Genomic DNA, 18,214 nt, shown 5'->3' with positions numbered 1-18,214 from the left:
TTGGGTTTGATTTCCGGTCAAGGGCACATGCCTCGGTTGCAGGAGGTGCTTGTAGGAGGCAACCAATCAATGTGTCTTCTCTCATGCCGATCTCTCTCTCTCTCTCTCTCTCTCTCTCTCTCTCTCTCTCTCCCTCTTCCCCCTCCCTCCCCCTCTTCCTTCCCTCCACCCTCTCTAGAAATCAGTGGAAAAATATCCTCGGTGATGATTTAAAAAAGAAAGATAGGCCAATAAGAATTAGTGTCTGATGTGAATTGGTTTTTAAAAATGCAGTTGAAATTCAGAATTCATTGATAAATATTTGTAAGCATATATCCCCAGCTTATATCCATTTATTTACATCTGCTACTATATTAGTAGTTATATATTACAAAACATTCACAAATGTAAATGAAAAGATATTAAACATATGAAGGGGTATACTAATAACTTATGTATCCCAGTGTATCATCTTGTGTACTCGGGGCGTGGGTGCCCACTTTGGAGACCAACTGCTCAGAGGGTATTCCTGTCCCCATTAGAGCGCCCTTCCCACTGCCCAGTGGCTTATTCCAGAAGTAAAGAAGCCAAAAGCACCCTGAGGGTGGTGTCTGCCTTTGGTCCATTCTCTGCTGACCTTCATTGCTCTGATCAGACAGGCACAGTTGTAATTTTCAAACATGTTTTCCTTTTAAGCCTAGCTTTCCCCATTGTGAAATTTTTTCATTTCTCATTTGGCCACTCAGAAATCCCCTTTTGTAGGAACTGGTAGCCCACTTCTCTACCCGCCCCCACGTTTTGTGATCATGCTCAATTTGTTGCGAAGCTTAAATTCAAAGTGAATACTATTGGTGTTTTGCATGTGGGCTTGGCCCCTAGGGGCTCTGTGTCAGGAAGGAACTTTCTCACTTTCTTGCTTATTGCTTGTCCAGAATACTCTTCCTCAGGGTCCTCCTCTGCAGTTTAGATTATCTTTCTGGAGGAGGGCATGAGAACCGGGTGCGGGGAGATGAGGATGGGGTGCTAGATACTTCACCTCGAAAAATCCACGCAGTGGAATGAAGGCCAGAAGGCCTGGGAAGTGCAATAGGTCCAGACAGCCCAGAGGGATGATAACAAGCAAAAGGATGACAAACTCAGGTGTAGTTCCTAGAACCCAGGAATTGGGAATTTGGCCCTCACCTCAAGTGGACACTTCGATCACCTTTTTGTCTGCCTCCTGTCCTCTGCTGACCATGGTGGTTAGTTCCAGGAAACCAAAGTCCCACCACTTCAGGAAATGAGGCCTATGGTCTTCCCTCACTGAACAGGCCTAAAATGACCTTGGAAGCTGAGTTAAACAGATGATTCCATGGCTAGGAGATAATGTGGACGTGTGGGAAGAATATAGGTTTGATATTGGTTAGTAATGATGATATATGTTTATCAAGTGTTCGTTATGTCCCAAGCACTGTGTTAAATGCTTTACAAAAGTTATCTGATTTGATTCTTAAAACAATCCTGTGAGGTAGGTAACTTAGTTTCATTTTACATGTGAAGAAACTAAATCTTAGGTTAAAATAACTTGCTCTAGTCATAGCTGATAGGTGGTGAGCTGGCATCCTGACCCAGGTTCGTGACCAGTTTGCCTCCTGAACCACTTGATCACCCAAGCTTGTTTCCTGATCTTGAAAATCAAGCTATTATTGTCTACCTCAGAAACTGGAGGATTTAAATAGGTTTGTAAAGGATCTGCCACACAGAATAAGTGATGTCTTTGTCATTTTCCCAGGAGCTCAGGTGTCCTTTTTATTTTATGGTTCTTGAGTGAAATAATCTTGGGTAGTCATGTACAGCTGTCATGTGCTAGGAGCTGCAGAGAGGATGAAGACAGTCCTGGTATCCCAGGAGCTTAGAGCCTTGACAGGGGAGAGGGAGGAAGAGTGGAGCAGGAAGGGGGCCAGGGGGGTGGCAAACATAAAGGGCTCTCAGTTCAGTGTGATCAGGATTGAGTCCCCCTTTACCAAGAGGCAGAAGTCACTGTGCTGCCATCACCGAAGTTGGTGGTTTTGATTCCTTTCTTACCGACCAGTGGGACAGCTGGTGTAGGGGACACACGATAGAGTAGAAATGAGTTGGCTCTTCTGGACACCAACACTGAGTCAAGTGTAGGGGCTGGGCCCAAACAAGCCAGCTCTCAGTGGCAGAGACCGAGAACCCGAGGGAAGCTGGGACTGTGTCCATCCCATTTCTGATCCGTCCCACAAAGCCATTCCCTGTCCGCGGTTCGGTTTCTGTGAGACTGTCCAAGGTCTTCTAATGGCGTGTAGCATTGGCTGGGATCCCGGATTCCCTGAGAAGCAGCAGTCAGGAAGCATGGTTCCTCCGGCATCTAGAGGGTTTTCCGAAAGTGCTCAACTACCTCTTCGTAATCGTGGTCGTCATCATCTGCAGAGGAGTCCGGGTCAGTGAGGATCTGTCCTTAAGCAGGTTCCTTCCCCCACGTTACCACTTTAGGGCACACTTCCTCGCCCGGACAGGGAAGGGTTGGTCTGAGTGCTCTAAGGTTCTTGCTAGCCTGGAAACTATAAATTCTGACTGAACACTGCAGACATTCCCCCTGTATGCCTTGGGGACGGAGGGGAGTGTGTTGAGAGAGGAACTCATTTTCCTTGCCAGGGCTCTGTGCAGACAACAAGCAGGAGCTGGACCCAAAGTCACTTCCATCGGGAGCCAGGGCTGGGAGAGGGACAGTGGGGACACTTCAGCCTAAGCCCCCCCTATAGAGGCTTGACCATCCAGCTGGGACCACAGAAGGGTCTGCCTGTTGGCAGGGCCTTGCTGAATGTTTGGCCAGCAGCCTCAGAGGATCAGCGTAGGAAGGGTAGAAGAAAGGATAGGGGTGAACAGGGGCTGACAGGACTTACCTGGATCCGGAATGTTGGACTTAGTGGGCTTCAGGCCCTTCTTATTGGCAGAGATCTTGCTGTAGGTATTTGATATGCCATCTATGACCGCTGGCAGGGTTTTCATCTTGAGTTTGGGCAACAGAAGGGGTGGCTGCTGTGCTAGGGCTTTAGAAGACTAAGTGGGAGAAAAAGCAGAAGTCAGCAGGGTCCCAAGAAATAGAGCAGCAGAATCCATGAAATGTAATTTCCTTCAAATGTCACTTCTTCTGTTCCTTTCTCTACCTCCTTTTCAGGGTAGGGCTTCTCAGGACCCCAGGGGTTTTTGCTATAAGCACATGGAATGTTCTTTGGCAGGGGAGAAAGGGGCCAGGGTGAGAGATGATATGATTAGAGGCTAGAGACAGTATCCACATAGGAGTTTGGTCACCTGTTGCTGAAGGAGGAAAATGTCACAAAGCCTCAGAACAGAGTGCCAGGGCTGAGAGGAGCCCCAGAAGGAAGAGGACTTTCATTGCACAACTACCTGGTGTTAGATACTATATGCATATCTGCTCCCTCGAGTGAGCCTCTGAGTAGTTGCTTCAGTCCCCAATTGACACATGAGGAAATGGGGTCATGGAGAGTATGCCGTGTCAGACTTCACACGGGGACCGAGCTGGACCAACACTCGGACCCAGACTGTGGGGAGCTGATATAGGGTTAAGCCTCGGAGTGACCTGTTGGCAAAGTCACAAACAAGTCCCAGCTTAGAGAGCACAGTCCTCTTAGCATAATTAGGCTTGACCTTATAACCTCCCTAGATCTTATCTGGGAAGCTAATGGGCTGAGGGAAGTGCAGCAAGAACAAGAACAAAAACAAGTGAAACTCACAAGAACAGTGTAACTTTGGTAACCACTACCTTGTTTACCTCTGACTATAAAATAAAGGCTCAGTTTGCCTCAGGATCTTTCTCTGTGGCCTCAGCCAGGCACAGGAAGATCCACGGAGACTAAAGAGAGCTAGAGAGCTATGAACGCTGTCTCCGTGTAAAGCATTCTTCGCCGACTCCGTCCACACCTGTGGGAACCCCTGAACCGCTGGGGCTGGACCCCGGCACCAGACCATGTCTGCCACCTGAAGCTGGTGCTCTTTCCACCACACCATGCTTTGGAGAACAATCACGTATAGCTCCCTGATCACAACAAAGAATACTAAGACCCAGAGAGGAAAAGCTGCTGGATCAAGGACGACAAGCAGGAGCTGGGCCCAAAGTCACGTCCATCGGGAACCAAGGCTGGGACAGGTCAACAACAGCCCCTCTTGAGATATGACCTCTTTCTGGACTGAGACCCAGCAGCCATTTTTTGAACTTTCTATCCACACAGTGCAAACTACGAGTGGAGCATGGTAGTTAGCTGTTCAAGCCCAGTGGTCATACCCCATTTTAAACCCCCCTCACCACTTGCTAGCCAGGTGATTTCAGGTAAATTACCTGCCAGCACTCGTATTTTCTCCTCGGTACAAAGAGAGGATATCAGTGGCCACCTCAGAGGTACAACGTGAGAGCCAGGTGGAGCAATGCTTAGGTGCCTGCCACAGAGTAAACACCCTGCAGGAAGCAGCTAGTGTAACAGCGGTGAGCGATGTTATGTCAGGTTCACTGATAAGGAAATGATACTGAGTCCAGGCCACAAATTGAGTAAACTGGGACTACAACAGTCTTTCTGTCTCTGTGACTGGTTCTCTCCTCTTACTGTGATTCTGTTTCATTCAGTTCAGCACTCTCTGGCATTTCTCCGTCCACTTTGGAGTGGGTGAGGTCCCTGCACCCACAGAACTCTCATTCTAGCCAGACAGACTTGGGTATATCAAATTGAAAACTACGTGCCCCCCACCCCACCCGCAAGCTACATCCAACATGCAGTGTGAATACACAAGAGGGAGGACTCAGTGCCCAGGAGGAAATCTGAGCTGAGCCTTGCCCGTGATCCAGAAAGAAAGAAGATAAAGGGTTGGTGTGTGCCAAGTGCTGAGGCAGGGGTCCTGGTATAGTGAGGGAGCGTCAGGAGCTTCTCTGTGCCTGGAGTGTGGACTGCAGAGTGGGTGGGGGGAAGGTGGGCCTGGGAAAGTGAGGCTGAGGTCAGCTTAGAAGGGACGCTGATGCTATGTTACGGGGCCTGCATTACCCCCTGGCAATGGGGAGCCACTGGAGGTTTCAGAAAATAGGGCCAAAACCCATTGGTGACCAGGGAAGGATTGAGAAGGCAATTCTGACAGCAGTGGAAAGGGTTGAAGAGGCTGCTGAAACAGTTGAAGTGAAAAACGATGAAGCTTGAACTAGAGTGACATCAAGGGTAGCAAAGAGGCAAAGCACAGTGACCTTGGAGTCAGTATGCTGATGCTCCAGTTCAGGCCTCCTGTGTATTAGCTGGGACTTCAGGGGAATCTCAGGGTCTGTGAGTCACTTAACCATAAAACATGGTAACCACACCAACGTCAGGACTGTGAGGATGGAATAAGAATAACAGGTGCAAAGTGTGCACGTTTATAAATGCAAGTTCTGTACGATTGTAAGAGAAATGTGATGCTAGACAAAGGAGAATGGCTGGACTTGCAGTGACCCTAACCGGTGAACCCATCCCCGCCAACTTTGGTTATACTGGTACCTTGATGCTTCTCTCCTGGCTGCTCTGTTTCTTCTGCCCACTGAGGTTCTGGCGCTTCGGGGGCCTGGGTGGGGGGGATTGGCTCTCAAAGGCAGGTAACTTCCGCAGGTGATAATAGAAGACATCTGTCAGCTCCTCTACTGTGGCTATGGGGAGAGACCCAGCTGGCTGGCCTGGCTGCTTCTCGTCCTCCACAACAGTCAGGTCCAGCCACCGGGGAGGAATCTCGAAGGATACTCCAGGCTCAGAGTCCAGGCTGACCACCAAGAAGGGTTCCATGATCTTCTCCTCCAGCCGCAGGCCCGGGAAGAAGGACAGAGGGTCAGCAGGGTGGCTGGTGTCCTTGGTCACCACCTTGACCTCACAGGGCAGTGGGAACTGGGCAGTCAGATCTGCCAGGCTGTATCGCCGGCTATCACTCATCTCCTCCACGAAGCCGCCAGAGATGTAGAGGGGCAGCAGAATCTGTTCTTGGTTCTCTGCCTCCTCTTCACACTCTTCCTCCTCAGCCTGGTCACTGAGCTGATGACACACCAAGATGTCAACGTCCCCGCCCTGAGCGTCGAGGGCCTGACCAGACCCCACCACCTCCAACCTGTCTCCCATTGTCAGGGAAGTGAACCCAGGGATCTTCATCTCATCCCCCTCACAGTCCTGCATGGCCACCACCCGCAGTGGCTGGCCCGGCTGGAGAGCGCTCAGGATGTCATAGGCCGTGGAGAATTCCCTTGGCCGTCGCCGCAGTTTACCCTGGTAGGCGCCAGAGACCAGGAAGTGTCTGGGCATCTTTCGGCCCTTGGATGAGGCTAGGACCCGCCAGGGTGGCGAAGCCAGGCCATAGATACAGAGCCTCTGGCCTTTCTGCAAGGAGCCCACCCAAGGGCTGAGGAAGATGGGGGGCCCGTCTGGAACTTCCAGGATCTCTGTGTTCAGGGGGAAGGGGCCTCCCCGGGCCAGGATCTCACTCAGCAGCAGCGGTTGGATGAAGTGGAAGTGTTCAGAGGAGGCAGTGACATCCTCCACGTCGACCTCCAGGGTGGAAGGGATGTTGACGATGGTCCTGCGCACTGTGGAGGAGAAGACAGCTCAGTGGCATGGCCACACCCACCTCAGCGGTGCACTGTCCACCCCCAGCAAAGAGACCTGGGCCGGCTGACCTCTCCCGTCTTGTCTTTTCTCGCCAGCCAGCATTTTCCTGGCCACTCTTGTCTCCAACCTCTTTTTTTTAAGTTATTTTAGAAATTATTAAATGTTTATGAAAGTAGAGAGACTAGTATAGTGACCCCCCATGTACCCAGCCTCAACACTGAACTCAAAGCTCATCTTTAATTTCTACTCCCATCCATCTATTCCCCTCCACTGAATTATTTTGAATCAGAACAATCACATCACACCATCTTTGACTATTTCAGCCCCTAAAAGAAGGGATGGTTTAAAAATTTTAAAGCATAACCACAATGCCATTACCACATTGAAATAATAATGATTATTTGATAATTCCTTAATACCAAATATCCAATCAGTTCAACCACTTTTAAATTTTAATTGAATTTTTAATGTCATTTTATAAGCTGCCTTTCCAAGTCCTTTCTGGATGTAAATAAAGATATAAAACCAAATCAAGAAAAACATACTAAATGGCCTTCGACAACTTGCCTCCTCTCTGGATTAGTACCTGGTACATAAACTCAAAGTGTGACTGTGATTATGAGGCAAACTGGCCCACCCACTGTGTTGTCTGATCCACATAGAAGACGGACAGGCATACCCTCCCATTTTGCAGATGAGAACACAGAGGTTCAGAGGGGTGGTGATGACTTCCCTCGGTCACATTTCTGGGATTTTTGCTTTGTGCTAGATGAGCTGATAATGGGTTGAAGCTAGAAGATGGGCACGTGGGGGTCCATTATGTGTTTTGGTTTTTTCTTCAAAATATTTTAAGGGTTACCTGAGCTGCCTCATTATCCAGCACAGCCTGCCAAGCCCTCAAAATCCTTGGCTCCCCAGATGTGGTCTCTTATTGCCCAGGGCTCCCTGGGAAAGAGCTAATTTCCTGAGGAGGAAATGCTCAAGATGAACCTGAAATATCTTTTACAAGAAAGCAAGAAAATCTATTCAAGACCACTAAGGTTTGTCAAAAGGATTTAGGGGCCAATGTGAAACAGCTTCCGTGGCCCCCCACTGGCCAAGCTGAGCTAGTTTGAGCTTCCCATAAGATTAACAATTTCAGTGGATTGAAATATTGAAAACATTTCATCCCTGAGTTCATAGTGATAAAAAATAAAAAACTAAACCACCCATTGAAGGATGTTGAGGAGCCAACTCATTTTTTTAAAAACTAGTAAAAAAAAAAAAAAAAAAAGGAAAAAAGGATATTTCTTAGTCTCAGTGCAGGCTGGTGGCAGGGCTGGTGAAACGGAGGTAGAGCCTGGCCATTGGAGGCCGAGCCTGAGTGGAGGTGAATGGTCCAGGGGACCTCTACATTGACAAACACAATGTCCTGTATTTCCTACAAACTGGAACCAAAGAGCAGAGGAGGGGAGTTTTCTCTTGATGCGGTTTCCCTTGAAGAAGGGATGACGGGATTGCAATCTCTAATGAATAATCATGGATCGAGGCAGCGGTCATCAACAGCTACTCATATCACACTGGCCCATCCATGGTGTTATTTGAGCTACACCTCGTGGCAAGGCTGGTGCTCAGGGTAGTCAGATTGGTGGCAGACACAGAGCCACCTGTGGATTCCGTGCCCCACGCCCCGCAACTGTGACAAATAGTGCCTCCTGCATCTATTCAGGCCTCGAGCGAAGTGCCTGTTTGCAGGTGAGCAGAAAGAGCTAGCAGCACGCCGAGGCTGCTGTCCCTAGAAAAGCCTGCCTGCCTGTATGTTGCTCCCGGCTGGCGTGCAGGCATGTGGATCTGGGGAGGGTCCCCACCATTTCCTGATAAGAGTGGGTCACGGTGCCTAAGCTGTACAAACAGCGTGGTTTAAGCTGAACACCTGCTTTCCTTCCCGGAGTCTGGAATCTCGGTACATGCCAGGCAGAGGATGCCTCTGTGATCAGCCCCAGTAAAAACCTGGGGCGCCGGTTCTCTAATGCATTTCCCTGGTTTCACACGTGTTGTCACAATTCAGTGCTGCGGGAATTCAGTGTGCCCCGTGTGACTCCCCCGTGTCCTCTGGGCTCCTCCGCCTGTACTTTCCCTGTGCTGACTGTGCTTTGTGTCCTTTCACTGGGACGCATACAGCTGTGACTGAGTCACCCAACCTGGGGTGGGCTCAGGGCCAGACCCAACGGGAGAGTCAGAGGACAGAGCAGGTTAACACTCCACAGGGATGCTGGCAACAAAACCCAAAACGTGAAGGAGCCTGTAGCACAGACGGCCTACTCCCTTCAACAGAAAAATTACAAGAAAAATAGAGAAGAAAGGGGAACCTGTAGCTTAAAAGGGACTTAAAAGACAAAACAATCAACGGCAATATTGTGGACCTTATGTGGGTCCTGAGGTGAATAAACTAAAACAAAATTATGAGACAGTGGAGGAAATTCAAACACCAGGTGGGTATTATCACCATGTGCTAGGAGTTCTTGTTCTCTCTTTTGGTGTGATAATGGTATTGTGTCTGTTCAAAAAAAAAAAAAAAGGAGTTGCAAGTTTCCGGTTAGGATGGTGGCACAGGGCCCTGCTCAGATAGCTCAATTGGTTAGAGTGTCATACCCATACACTAAGGTTGCAGGCTTGATCCCTGGTCAGGGCATATACAAGTATCAACTGATGAATACATAAATAAGTGGAACAACAAATCAATATCTCTCTCTCAAAATTAATTTTAAAAAAAAGATGGCGTAGGTAAATGCGGCACTGGAGTCCTCCCACAACCACATCAAAACTGCAACTAAACTACAGGACAACCATCACTTTGAACCACCTGAAATCTAGCTAGAAGAAGTCCTACAACTAAGGATATAAAGAAGCAGCCACATCGAGACCGACCTTGTGCCTGAATGGCTGGACCGTGTGCAGAAAAGTGGGGAGCTATTTCATGTGGAACCGAGCGAGGAGGAGGAAGAATCTGTTGTGACCAGGTCAGGTGCAGTGAAAATAACTACTGAAGAGGATGATTACAAAGAAGGAAAGAAATATGTACCCAAACTCAAGCAGTTTACCAAAAATTTAAAAAGTCGAAGACTTTACCCAAGCACTATAATAATTTTTTAAAAAATGGCAATGACATTGGGCCAGTCTCCATTCTAAAGCATCCATCCTGCATGGCTCAGTGGCTAGAGTGTCAGCCCACACACTGGAAGGTCTCGGGTTCGAGTCCCAATCATGGGGCACATGGCCGGGTTGCAGGCTCAATCGTGCAGGAGGCAGCTGATGGATGTTTCTCTCTCACTGATGTTTTTCTCTCTTTCCCTCTCCTTTCCTTTCCTCTCTAAAAAAATCAATAAAAACATATTTTAAAAAATAAAAAATAAACCATCAGTCCAATCAGAAAACAGGAGTTGTTATCCAACAGAAGTACAAAGACATGAACGTCTATGTAAACCCCAAAAAGCTAGTGGTCACCAAAGCCAAAGAGCAGTTCAAGCTGCCGGGAGTGCTGATTGGTATCATCCATCAGACCAAGTGGAGCTGGAGAGAAACCGGAAAACAGGCCGGGGAGAGCCATGTGGTCCACGGCCAGGAGCACCTGCCGTGAAGCGTGGTCAGATATGAACTGGTAAGTGCTGCTGCTGCTGCGCCCTGTTGGCTGAGATTCGTGGTTAACGATGCCTTGTCAGGAAGGTGATCCAAACAGAATTACAGCCAGGGTCTCAGCAGACTGAGGACTGCTGGATGAAATTGTTAGGCGTGGTGTATTGTCAGATAAAGTGTTCTTAAACACTTCAGTGTCTTGGGAAAAAGAGTCACATTTTAAAATAGAGACACATATTGGAGTATTTTTAAAAGAAAGGTTATGATACCTGGGGTTTGCTTTGAAATAATCAGGTGAGATGGAGTGGGGAGAGGGGGGCTGGGGAGAGATGAAACAGGATCGATAATGAGTCGACAATTATGATGTTGGGTAATGGAGTCATGGGGGTTGTTATATTCCTCCCTGCTTTTGTAATGGATTGAATTTTTACACAGTAAAGTAGGTTTTTGTGTTTTGTGTTTTGTTTTCTTGTAATATGCCTTTATTGATTTTAGAGAGAGGAAGGGAGAGAGTAGAGAGATAGAAACATCAATGATGAGAAAGAATCATTGATCCACTGCCTCCTGCACTCCCCCTACTGGGGATCCATCCCACAACCCCAGGCATGTGCCCTGACTGGGAGTCGAACCAGTGACCTCTTGGTTCATGGGTCAATGCTTAACCACTGAGCCACACCCGCTGGGCGTAAAGTAGTTTTTAAAGATTTTTTAAAATCAAGGCCAAAAATCCCCACTTGGCTCTGTCGTCTGCCAGCAATCCCGACTATTTGCTCTTGGTAACTGCCAGGAAGCCGAACCTCAAACTCTGGCCTCTAGGGAAGAGGCCCCGGGTGCCATTCTTCTACCTCTGCTCAGGCTCGACCTCCCACTGGACATCAACCCTGCTCTGCATGCTGCCACCAGCCTGCCCTGAGAAATAGCTTGTGCGCAGCTGGGGGCTCCCCTCGGTGCCCTGTCACTCTGACAGAAGGGCCCTCGGAACAATACTGCTCTCCTCAGAGGCAGGAAAACATGTTTCTCTGAGCAAATGGTCAAGGTGTTGCTTGGTGACACTGGTCTCTTTGACCTGGCTGCTAGTACCTCACAACCCAACTTCCCGCAATTTTATAAAATCCTGGGACCCCCACTCTCAACTTACCCTATTTTCCTATCTCCTTTTACACCTACTTCCCACTCTTTGAGAATCTATTCCGTAAGCCACCTGGAATCCCTAGACTATGGGCGGGGGTCCTCCATCAGAGCTGCTTCCCAGACCCCCTCTCCCCCTCCCCCAACAACCTCCACCCACCTGCCCCGACAACTCACTGTGCATGATGGCTAGGATATCATACTGGGGCCTCAGGATCAAGGAGCGCCAGGGGAAGGCGGGGCAGGTGAGCTGGCGGTCCCTCAGGGCCAGGGCCTGCAGCAGGGGCCGAGGGGCACCAGTCTCCAATTCCCAGAAGGGCCCCTTCGTGGACAGGGGCAGGTGCAGCACGGTCACCTGGGTCTCCGTGCCCAGCACACAGCGGGCGGAGCAGACCCCGAGGTACATTTCCACAGACTCCAGCATGAGGGGCTGCTCCTCAGGCACCACCACGGCCTTTGTGTCAATTCTGTGGGTCGACATGAACCAGATGGGCAGCTGCTTGGAGCTCCGGTTGATAGCAGAGATCAGTTCCTCCAGGGTTCCATAGCTCTGGGGGCCGGTGAGGGGGCTGAAGAGGCCTGGGGGCACAGCAGAGGGTGTCAGGGGGGCAGGCCTGGGCTGGGTCCAGGACTAAATATACCAGGCCCCAGTCTGGCCAATGAGGACCCAGATTCCCCCGAGGACAGGTGCCAAGGACAGGCCAGCACCTGGATACCCGGGCCGTAGGGTTGAGAAAGGGGAGGCAGCAAGTGACCACGTGTGACTGGACAGCGAGGGGCTGAGTGGAGATGGTCCCTCTGACACACAGGCAGACACGGGGACAGAGACAGCGAAGAGAACAGGGACCTATTCCCCATAGACACACTGACAGCTGCCACATTTTCCTACCTCCTGACCCCACCTGCCTCTCGTTTTGCCAACTTTGCCTCCGGATACCTCACCACTGCTCCAACGCCACACTTCCCACACCTGCCACTCCTTCCTGGGGCAGCGCCACTGTCCCCCCTCCCCAAACTAGAGACCAGGAGCCACTGGCCAAATGAGCTCTGACATCGCCCCCTCTCCCCACTTAGGTGTCTGCCAATTCTGGCTGCTCTCACCTCTGCCCCTCCCCCACCCCATCCAATCTTGCCACCCGACTGCCCTAAACTAACCCCTCATCTGGACACGACTCCTGAGATTTTCCTGCCCAAAACACTCAACAAGAATCCAAGCTAGGAAACATCTTACAGATCCGGACTGAGGGCCACTCTGCAAAAGCACTGGTCTGGACTCTTCAAAACGTGGATGTCAGGACAAGGAAAGGCTGAGGGACTCTCCCAGCCCAAAGGGGACTAAGAAACAGGACGGCTGCCTGCTCCGTGTGATCTGGGACTGGATTCGGGATCAAGGGGAAAAACTGCTCAAAGGGCATTATTAGGGCAGCTGGTGAAACTGGAATACAGACTGGGTTAGGCACTAGTGTATCAATATGAAATTTCCTAGATTTGATCATTAAACTATAGTTTTGTGAGCACATGTCCTTGTTCTTAGGAGACACACTAAATATCGGGGGTGATATTTAGATGTAAAGGGCATCATGTCTGCCATTTACTCTCAAATGATTCAAGGAAAATCCTATATAATAAAAGGCTAATATGCAAATTGACCAGACGGCAGAAAGATGGGTCACTATGATGCACACTGACCACCAGGGGGCAGATGCTCAATGCAGGAGCTGCCCCCCTGGTGGTCAGTGTGCTCCCATAGGGGGCACACCACTCAGCCAGAAGCCGGGTTCATGGCTGGTGAGCGCAGTGACGGTGACGGGAGCCTCTCCCACCTTTGCGGCAGCGCTAAGGATGTCTGACTGACGTCTTAGGCCCACTTAAGCCCTCAGCTGGACATCCCCCGAGGGTTCCCGGACTGTGAGAGGGCACAGGCAGGGCTGAGGGCGCCCCCTCCCCCCGAGTACACGAATCTCGCGCACCGGGCCTCTAGTATATACATAAACACATACATATATGGTGATGTGACATGTTCAATGTGTGCGTGTGTGTGAAAGAGAGAGGAAGGGAAAGAGAGAGAAAGCAAACATAACAAAATGTTTAGCAATTAGTGAATCTGGATAAAGTGTACAGTAGTTCTAGCAAGTCTTTTGTAAATTTGAAATTATTTCAAAATAAAAGCAAAATCCTCAAATACAAAACAACACAACATCACTTTCATATTTAAAACCCTCACTGGCTCCTCAGTGTCTTCAAAATAAAGACCTAAGCAGCGGTTCTCAACCTGTGGGTCGAGACCCCTTTGGCGGTCGAACGACCCTTTCACAGGGGTCGCCTAAGGCCATCCTGCATATCAGATATTTACATTACGATTCATAACAGTAGCAACATTACAGTTATGAAGTAGCAACGAAAATAATTTTATGGTTGGGTCACAACATGAGGAACTGTATTTAAAGGGCCAGAAGGTTGAGAACCACTGCCTAAACGTGTCTGTGCCCCACACAGGCCCCTTTCGGTCTGACTCCCGCCACCTCCCACCCCATCTGGAACACACAGCCTCACCTATCCTGTTTGGGCGATCACAGTGACTCATACTAAGACCAGCATTCAGAGGGCACCTGGTCTGCGCCAGGCCTTCATGCATGGCAACTCATGCAAGGCAACTCATCTCATCCTCACGTCGCGCCTGAGTGCCCCTGTCACCAAGGAGGAAGCTGAGGTCCGGGGAGGTCAGGGGAACTGACCACGGCCACAGCTGGTGGTTGCAGGGTGCGATTCCCGTCCAGGCTGCTGGCTTTAGCATCGGGCCCACAGTCCACCACACTACACACTTCCCGAAATAACTGAGCTCCATGGGGTTTCTGGAGCCCCAAATGTGCACATGCTGCTCCCTCTGGCTACTCCTTCTAGGGATCCTTCCTCCAGCACAGGCCACCTCCTCCGGGAAGCCTGCCCAGACCCCTGAGGCAGGCCACTCCCGCCAGAGCCCCCTCTAAACTTGTGCCTACTTCTGCTGCTCTTTCTCTCACTGCCATCATGGTAGCTCCTGCCCCCACCCTGAGCGGGCTGCCCCTGATTCATCCTGAACCCCAACCCCCAGCACAGAGCCTGCCACACAGAGGGTGTCAATAATATTCAGTAAGTGAATGTATGAGCGAACACAGAGACAGGCACGTGGACAAAGACCTAGAACAAAAAAAAAATTCCTGTCGAGATGTGATCAGAGAGATGGACAGGGAAAGAGGGCAGCCAGGCCAGGCTCAGGGCATCAGACCACCCTGAGGACATCCTGAGCCTTAAGGCTGGGCGTCGTGAGCGTCGCACGTGCTAACCCAGAGGGAGTGCGTGCTGGAGTCGGCAAGCCCACGAGCGTGTCTGCAGGTGTGCCCGGAGGGTGCCCAGAACTCGGGGAGACAGAGGTGCCACCCTTACCCTTGAAGTTGGGGTCCAGCTCTATGGTCTGGCCCGTGCTCGGGTTCTCACAGACAACCTTCTGGAGGCGAACCTGGGTGATCTTGACCAGGTCCCCCGTGGAGAGGCAGCACTCATTCCCGCAGATCTCGTAGACGGAACCTGCGGAGACACAGACCCAGTTTCCCCATTCGGCGGGGCCAAGCACTGGGCAGCCTGTGCCCTGTTCCCCCCCAAGCCCTGCCTCGTCACACCTCTGCACACGTGTTCCTCTGCCAGGAACGCCTTCCCTGCCTTTCCCTACTCAGCGGCCACTGGCTCAGCTGCCTTCAGGCCGCACCAAGGCCGCCTTTGCCTTCGCTGGATGCACCTTCTGTGGTACATCCTCTGGCCTCCTCACATCCCCGTGGCTTCCCACGGTCACGCCGAGCCCAGCACCCACCCGGGTGCCTTCTTCTTCAGAGGAATTGTCTTTCAAGGAAGTACAGGAGAACATGAGGGCCGCCGGCAGGGTGGGCCCCTCGGCAGGGTGGGCCCCTCGGCAGGGTCTGGAACATGGAAGGTCTCAGCAGAGGTCTCTCTCCCACCGAGTGCCCAGGCTCTGCGTCCTGCTGGCGACCGACAGCAAAGTACAGCGGGGCCAGCCTGGAGACCACCGGACCCACCCACCCCACCGCAGCCCAGCAGGGCCTGCACAACAGCCCCGAGAAACTGCCCAAACCTCTTTCCTGGTCCCCAGGGAAGTGCACACCGACTCACAAGCACACAGTGCGCCTGCGGTTTCGGGGCTGGTGAGCACAGAGCTGGGGTGCCGAGCGGGGTGGTCATTGCATGTCTGTCATTGCGTGTAAGCCCATAACTGCCCTCGGAGGACAGACAGCGCCCTCTCCTAAATGATGGAACTGAGCCTCCGAGAGGCCACAAGGGGGCCCGAGATTATAGGTAATTTGAGCCTAATTAGGACTTGAGTCCAGGGTGTTTGCCTCCAAAGCTGCAACTCTTAACCCCATCCGAGGGTCTGGGCCAGCGCCTGCCCCATCAGCATCGCCATCTGTCCTCCACGCGCACCCCGCCTCCACACCCATCTGCTTCTTATCCTACCCTAACGCCGGTCACTTCCCACCACCCGGCGGAGGCAGCATGATGAAACCAGGTGTTGTGACACCCGGTGAGCAGGGGATGTCTGGGGAGAACAAACAAAGCCGGGCGCCTGCACGAAGCCCCCAGAGGTAGGGTCAGGATTTGAACCCAGATCTGTCGGATTCCCAAGTGGACCTGGCCAGACCTGTCCCCTGTGTGGCCCTGCATGCCTCACCCTTGGTCCGGGGCCCCTGGGGCCTCAGAGCTGCCGTGAGGGGACAGAGAGAGGGACAGGACAGCCAGGGCACCAGGAATTAAGTTGCTCTCTAAGGAAGGAGCCCCCTGCCCCACCCAGTGTCTTGGTTCCCTCTCTCCTCCACCTTCTCCTTCCCCATTCAGTCTCCCACAGCTCCTCCCTCACCCTCCACCGCCTGGGTTTCCCATGGGCTGAGCAGCCGTCCTCCCCCTTCCATCTCCCCCTTCCACCGCCTGTCAGCCCGTGGCCTCCTGCTCTTTCAGGTCATAACTAGTGACCGGCTGGGCCTTCTGTGTGCAGCGAGCCAGGCGGCCTCGGCCAGGTGAGCGGGTCGCAGGCGCGCAGGACCAGGAGCCGTGCCAGCCGAGAGCTGGAGAGCTGCTCACATCGAGCGCTGCCTGTGACGGCCCCGCAGGGACAAAGGGGCAGCGGAGGGACCTGGGGGGGGGGGGGGTGTAGAGGGTGTCGGGGGAGTGGGCGCTACCCGGAATGGGGGGGCTGACTGGTAAGAATCAAGCAGCAGCTACAGTCCTCGGCGCGCCAATGCCGGCGCACGCCGGACCTGAGCAGCCGTCCTCTCCCTTCCACCCCTGCCAGCGGTTCCCCGCGGGCCGGGCTCGGTTCGCCCGCCAGGGGTCCGAGCCACCCGGGTGGAGGGCGGCCCGAAGCTCCCAGCTGGGGCAGAGGCACGTCGGGGCTCGGAGCTGGGCGCGCTTTCCCGGGTTCCCAACGCCCAGCAGCGCCTGGCCAGGCGGGGTGCGGGGTGCAGGGTGCGGGGGGCGCGGCCCGGCACTCACCCTGGAAGTACACGCCCGAGGAGATCCGCAGCACCCGCGGCAGGGAGGCGGGGTCCAGGGCGCAGACGAAGTCCTGCAGCGACACGGGCTCCATGGTCCGCGCGGCTCGCCGGACGCGCACCGAGTGGCCGGCGCCCGCGCTCCCGCCCGAGCCGCCGCCCCGCCCCGCCCCGCCCCGCCCGCGGGAAGCACCCGGGCTCTTGGGCAAACTTGTCCCATCCCGGCCGCTTCCGCTTTTCTAGAATCGGGGTGGCACGATACGACATGGAGGGTCCAGAGCAGGGAGGCTCTGCGCCGAGCAGGTCCCGCGGCTGCAGTCGTCAGCGACGGACCCGCGGCGGAAGGGGGACACGAGGGAGTGAAGCCCCTGAGATTCCCCCCACCCCCCACCCCCAACCCCTCACCTCCGCACCCCCCACCCCAGCCCCCACGCCACCCCCGGTTAAACAAGGAGACGCGCCGCCTGGTGTGCTCCCGGGTCTCCTGGGAGAGGCACAGCCCGCCCCTCGGATCTGGGAGTCCCGCTCCGGACACTCCACGGTCCTCTGCTGACGGAGTGTCCCTCTGCTGAGGGACGCTCATGCCCCTCGGACAATTCTAGTTGAAAAGTCTTCCTTGGCCCCGGCCGGTTTGGCTCCGTGGACAGAGCGTTGGCCTGTGGACTGAAGGGTCCCGGGTTCGATTCTGGTCAAGGGCACATGCCCGGGTTGTGGGCTCCATCCCCAGTAGGGGTCATGTAGGAGGCACCCTTTCCCTTATTCTCTGAAATCAATAAAAATATATTTTTAAATGCCTATATTGAAGATTTTAAAAAGCTTTACTTAAAAAAAAAATCTTCCTTGGGCTAAAGGGAAATCTACTCAGGAGAGAGTCCAATCTCATCTCCTGACCCCACAAGAATAAAGTTTTTCCATTTCCCTGGCCCCCGGGAGTCAGATCCACAGAGGTTCAGATCCTAGCTCCTCGTCTTGCTTGTGATATAACTTGAGGCAAATTACTTCGATTCTCTGAGTTTTAGTTTCCCCATCTATAAAATAGGGGAAAGAACCTTAGCTTACTTAGCCGGCTGAAGGGCTAAATGCGACGATGTAGGCATTGTGCAAAACGCGTTACTTCACTTTTTGTCACTACAAAAGTAACAGATGACTTCTAATCAGAAATAATAATGAAAGTTTAAAATAAAAGGAATAAACCCCAATTAAAGACATTTGACAAATAAAAAGGGGACAGGCATTTTTTTCCCCACCACCCACATGTGTTTACTTTTAAAATTTTGCTGTTTCTTTCCACTCTATTCTGCCTTGTGTGTGGGTGTTACAGTAAAGTTGTAAGAACAG

General features: G+C 52.2%; 1 protein-coding gene across 1 annotated transcript; it reads right to left on the bottom strand.

The window, feature by feature from the left end:
- Positions 1-154: 154 nt before the first annotated feature.
- Positions 155-16,971, bottom strand: THEMIS2 (thymocyte selection associated family member 2). Its single transcript, XM_070403198.1, has 6 exons — positions 16,878-16,971; positions 14,766-14,906; positions 11,520-11,921; positions 5,514-6,580; positions 2,886-3,042; positions 155-2,406 (listed from the first exon to the last, which is right to left on the bottom strand). The coding sequence occupies exons 1-6, from the start codon at positions 16,969-16,971 to the stop codon at positions 2,351-2,353; spliced, it is 1,917 nt and encodes a 638-aa protein (XP_070259299.1). The 3' UTR covers positions 155-2,350.
- Positions 16,972-18,214: the final 1,243 nt, after the last annotated feature.

Source organism: Myotis yumanensis, unplaced genomic scaffold (assembly GCF_028538775.1).
Source record: "Myotis yumanensis isolate MYYU_CA2020_CCGP unplaced genomic scaffold, mMyoYum1.0.hap1 SCAF_2, whole genome shotgun sequence".
NCBI classification, from domain to species: domain Eukaryota; kingdom Metazoa; phylum Chordata; class Mammalia; order Chiroptera; family Vespertilionidae; genus Myotis; species Myotis yumanensis.
The sequence above is the reverse complement of the archived record's forward strand: the minus strand, read 5'-3'. Positions and strand labels throughout refer to the sequence as shown.

Excerpts from the sequence above, each read along its gene's own strand:
- THEMIS2 (XM_070403198.1), bottom strand. The coding sequence starts at position 16,971 with ATGGAGCCCGTGTCGCTGCAGGACTTCGTCTGCGCCCTGGACCCCGCC. Across the intron at positions 14,907-16,877 it reads CTCGGGCGTGTACTTCCAGG|GTTCCGTCTACGAGATCTGC; the intron begins GTGAGTGCCGGG and ends GTGTCTCCGCAG. Across the intron at positions 6,581-11,519 it reads TATCCTAGCCATCATGCACA|TGCGCAGGACCATCGTCAAC; the intron begins GTGAGTTGTCGG and ends TCTCCTCCACAG.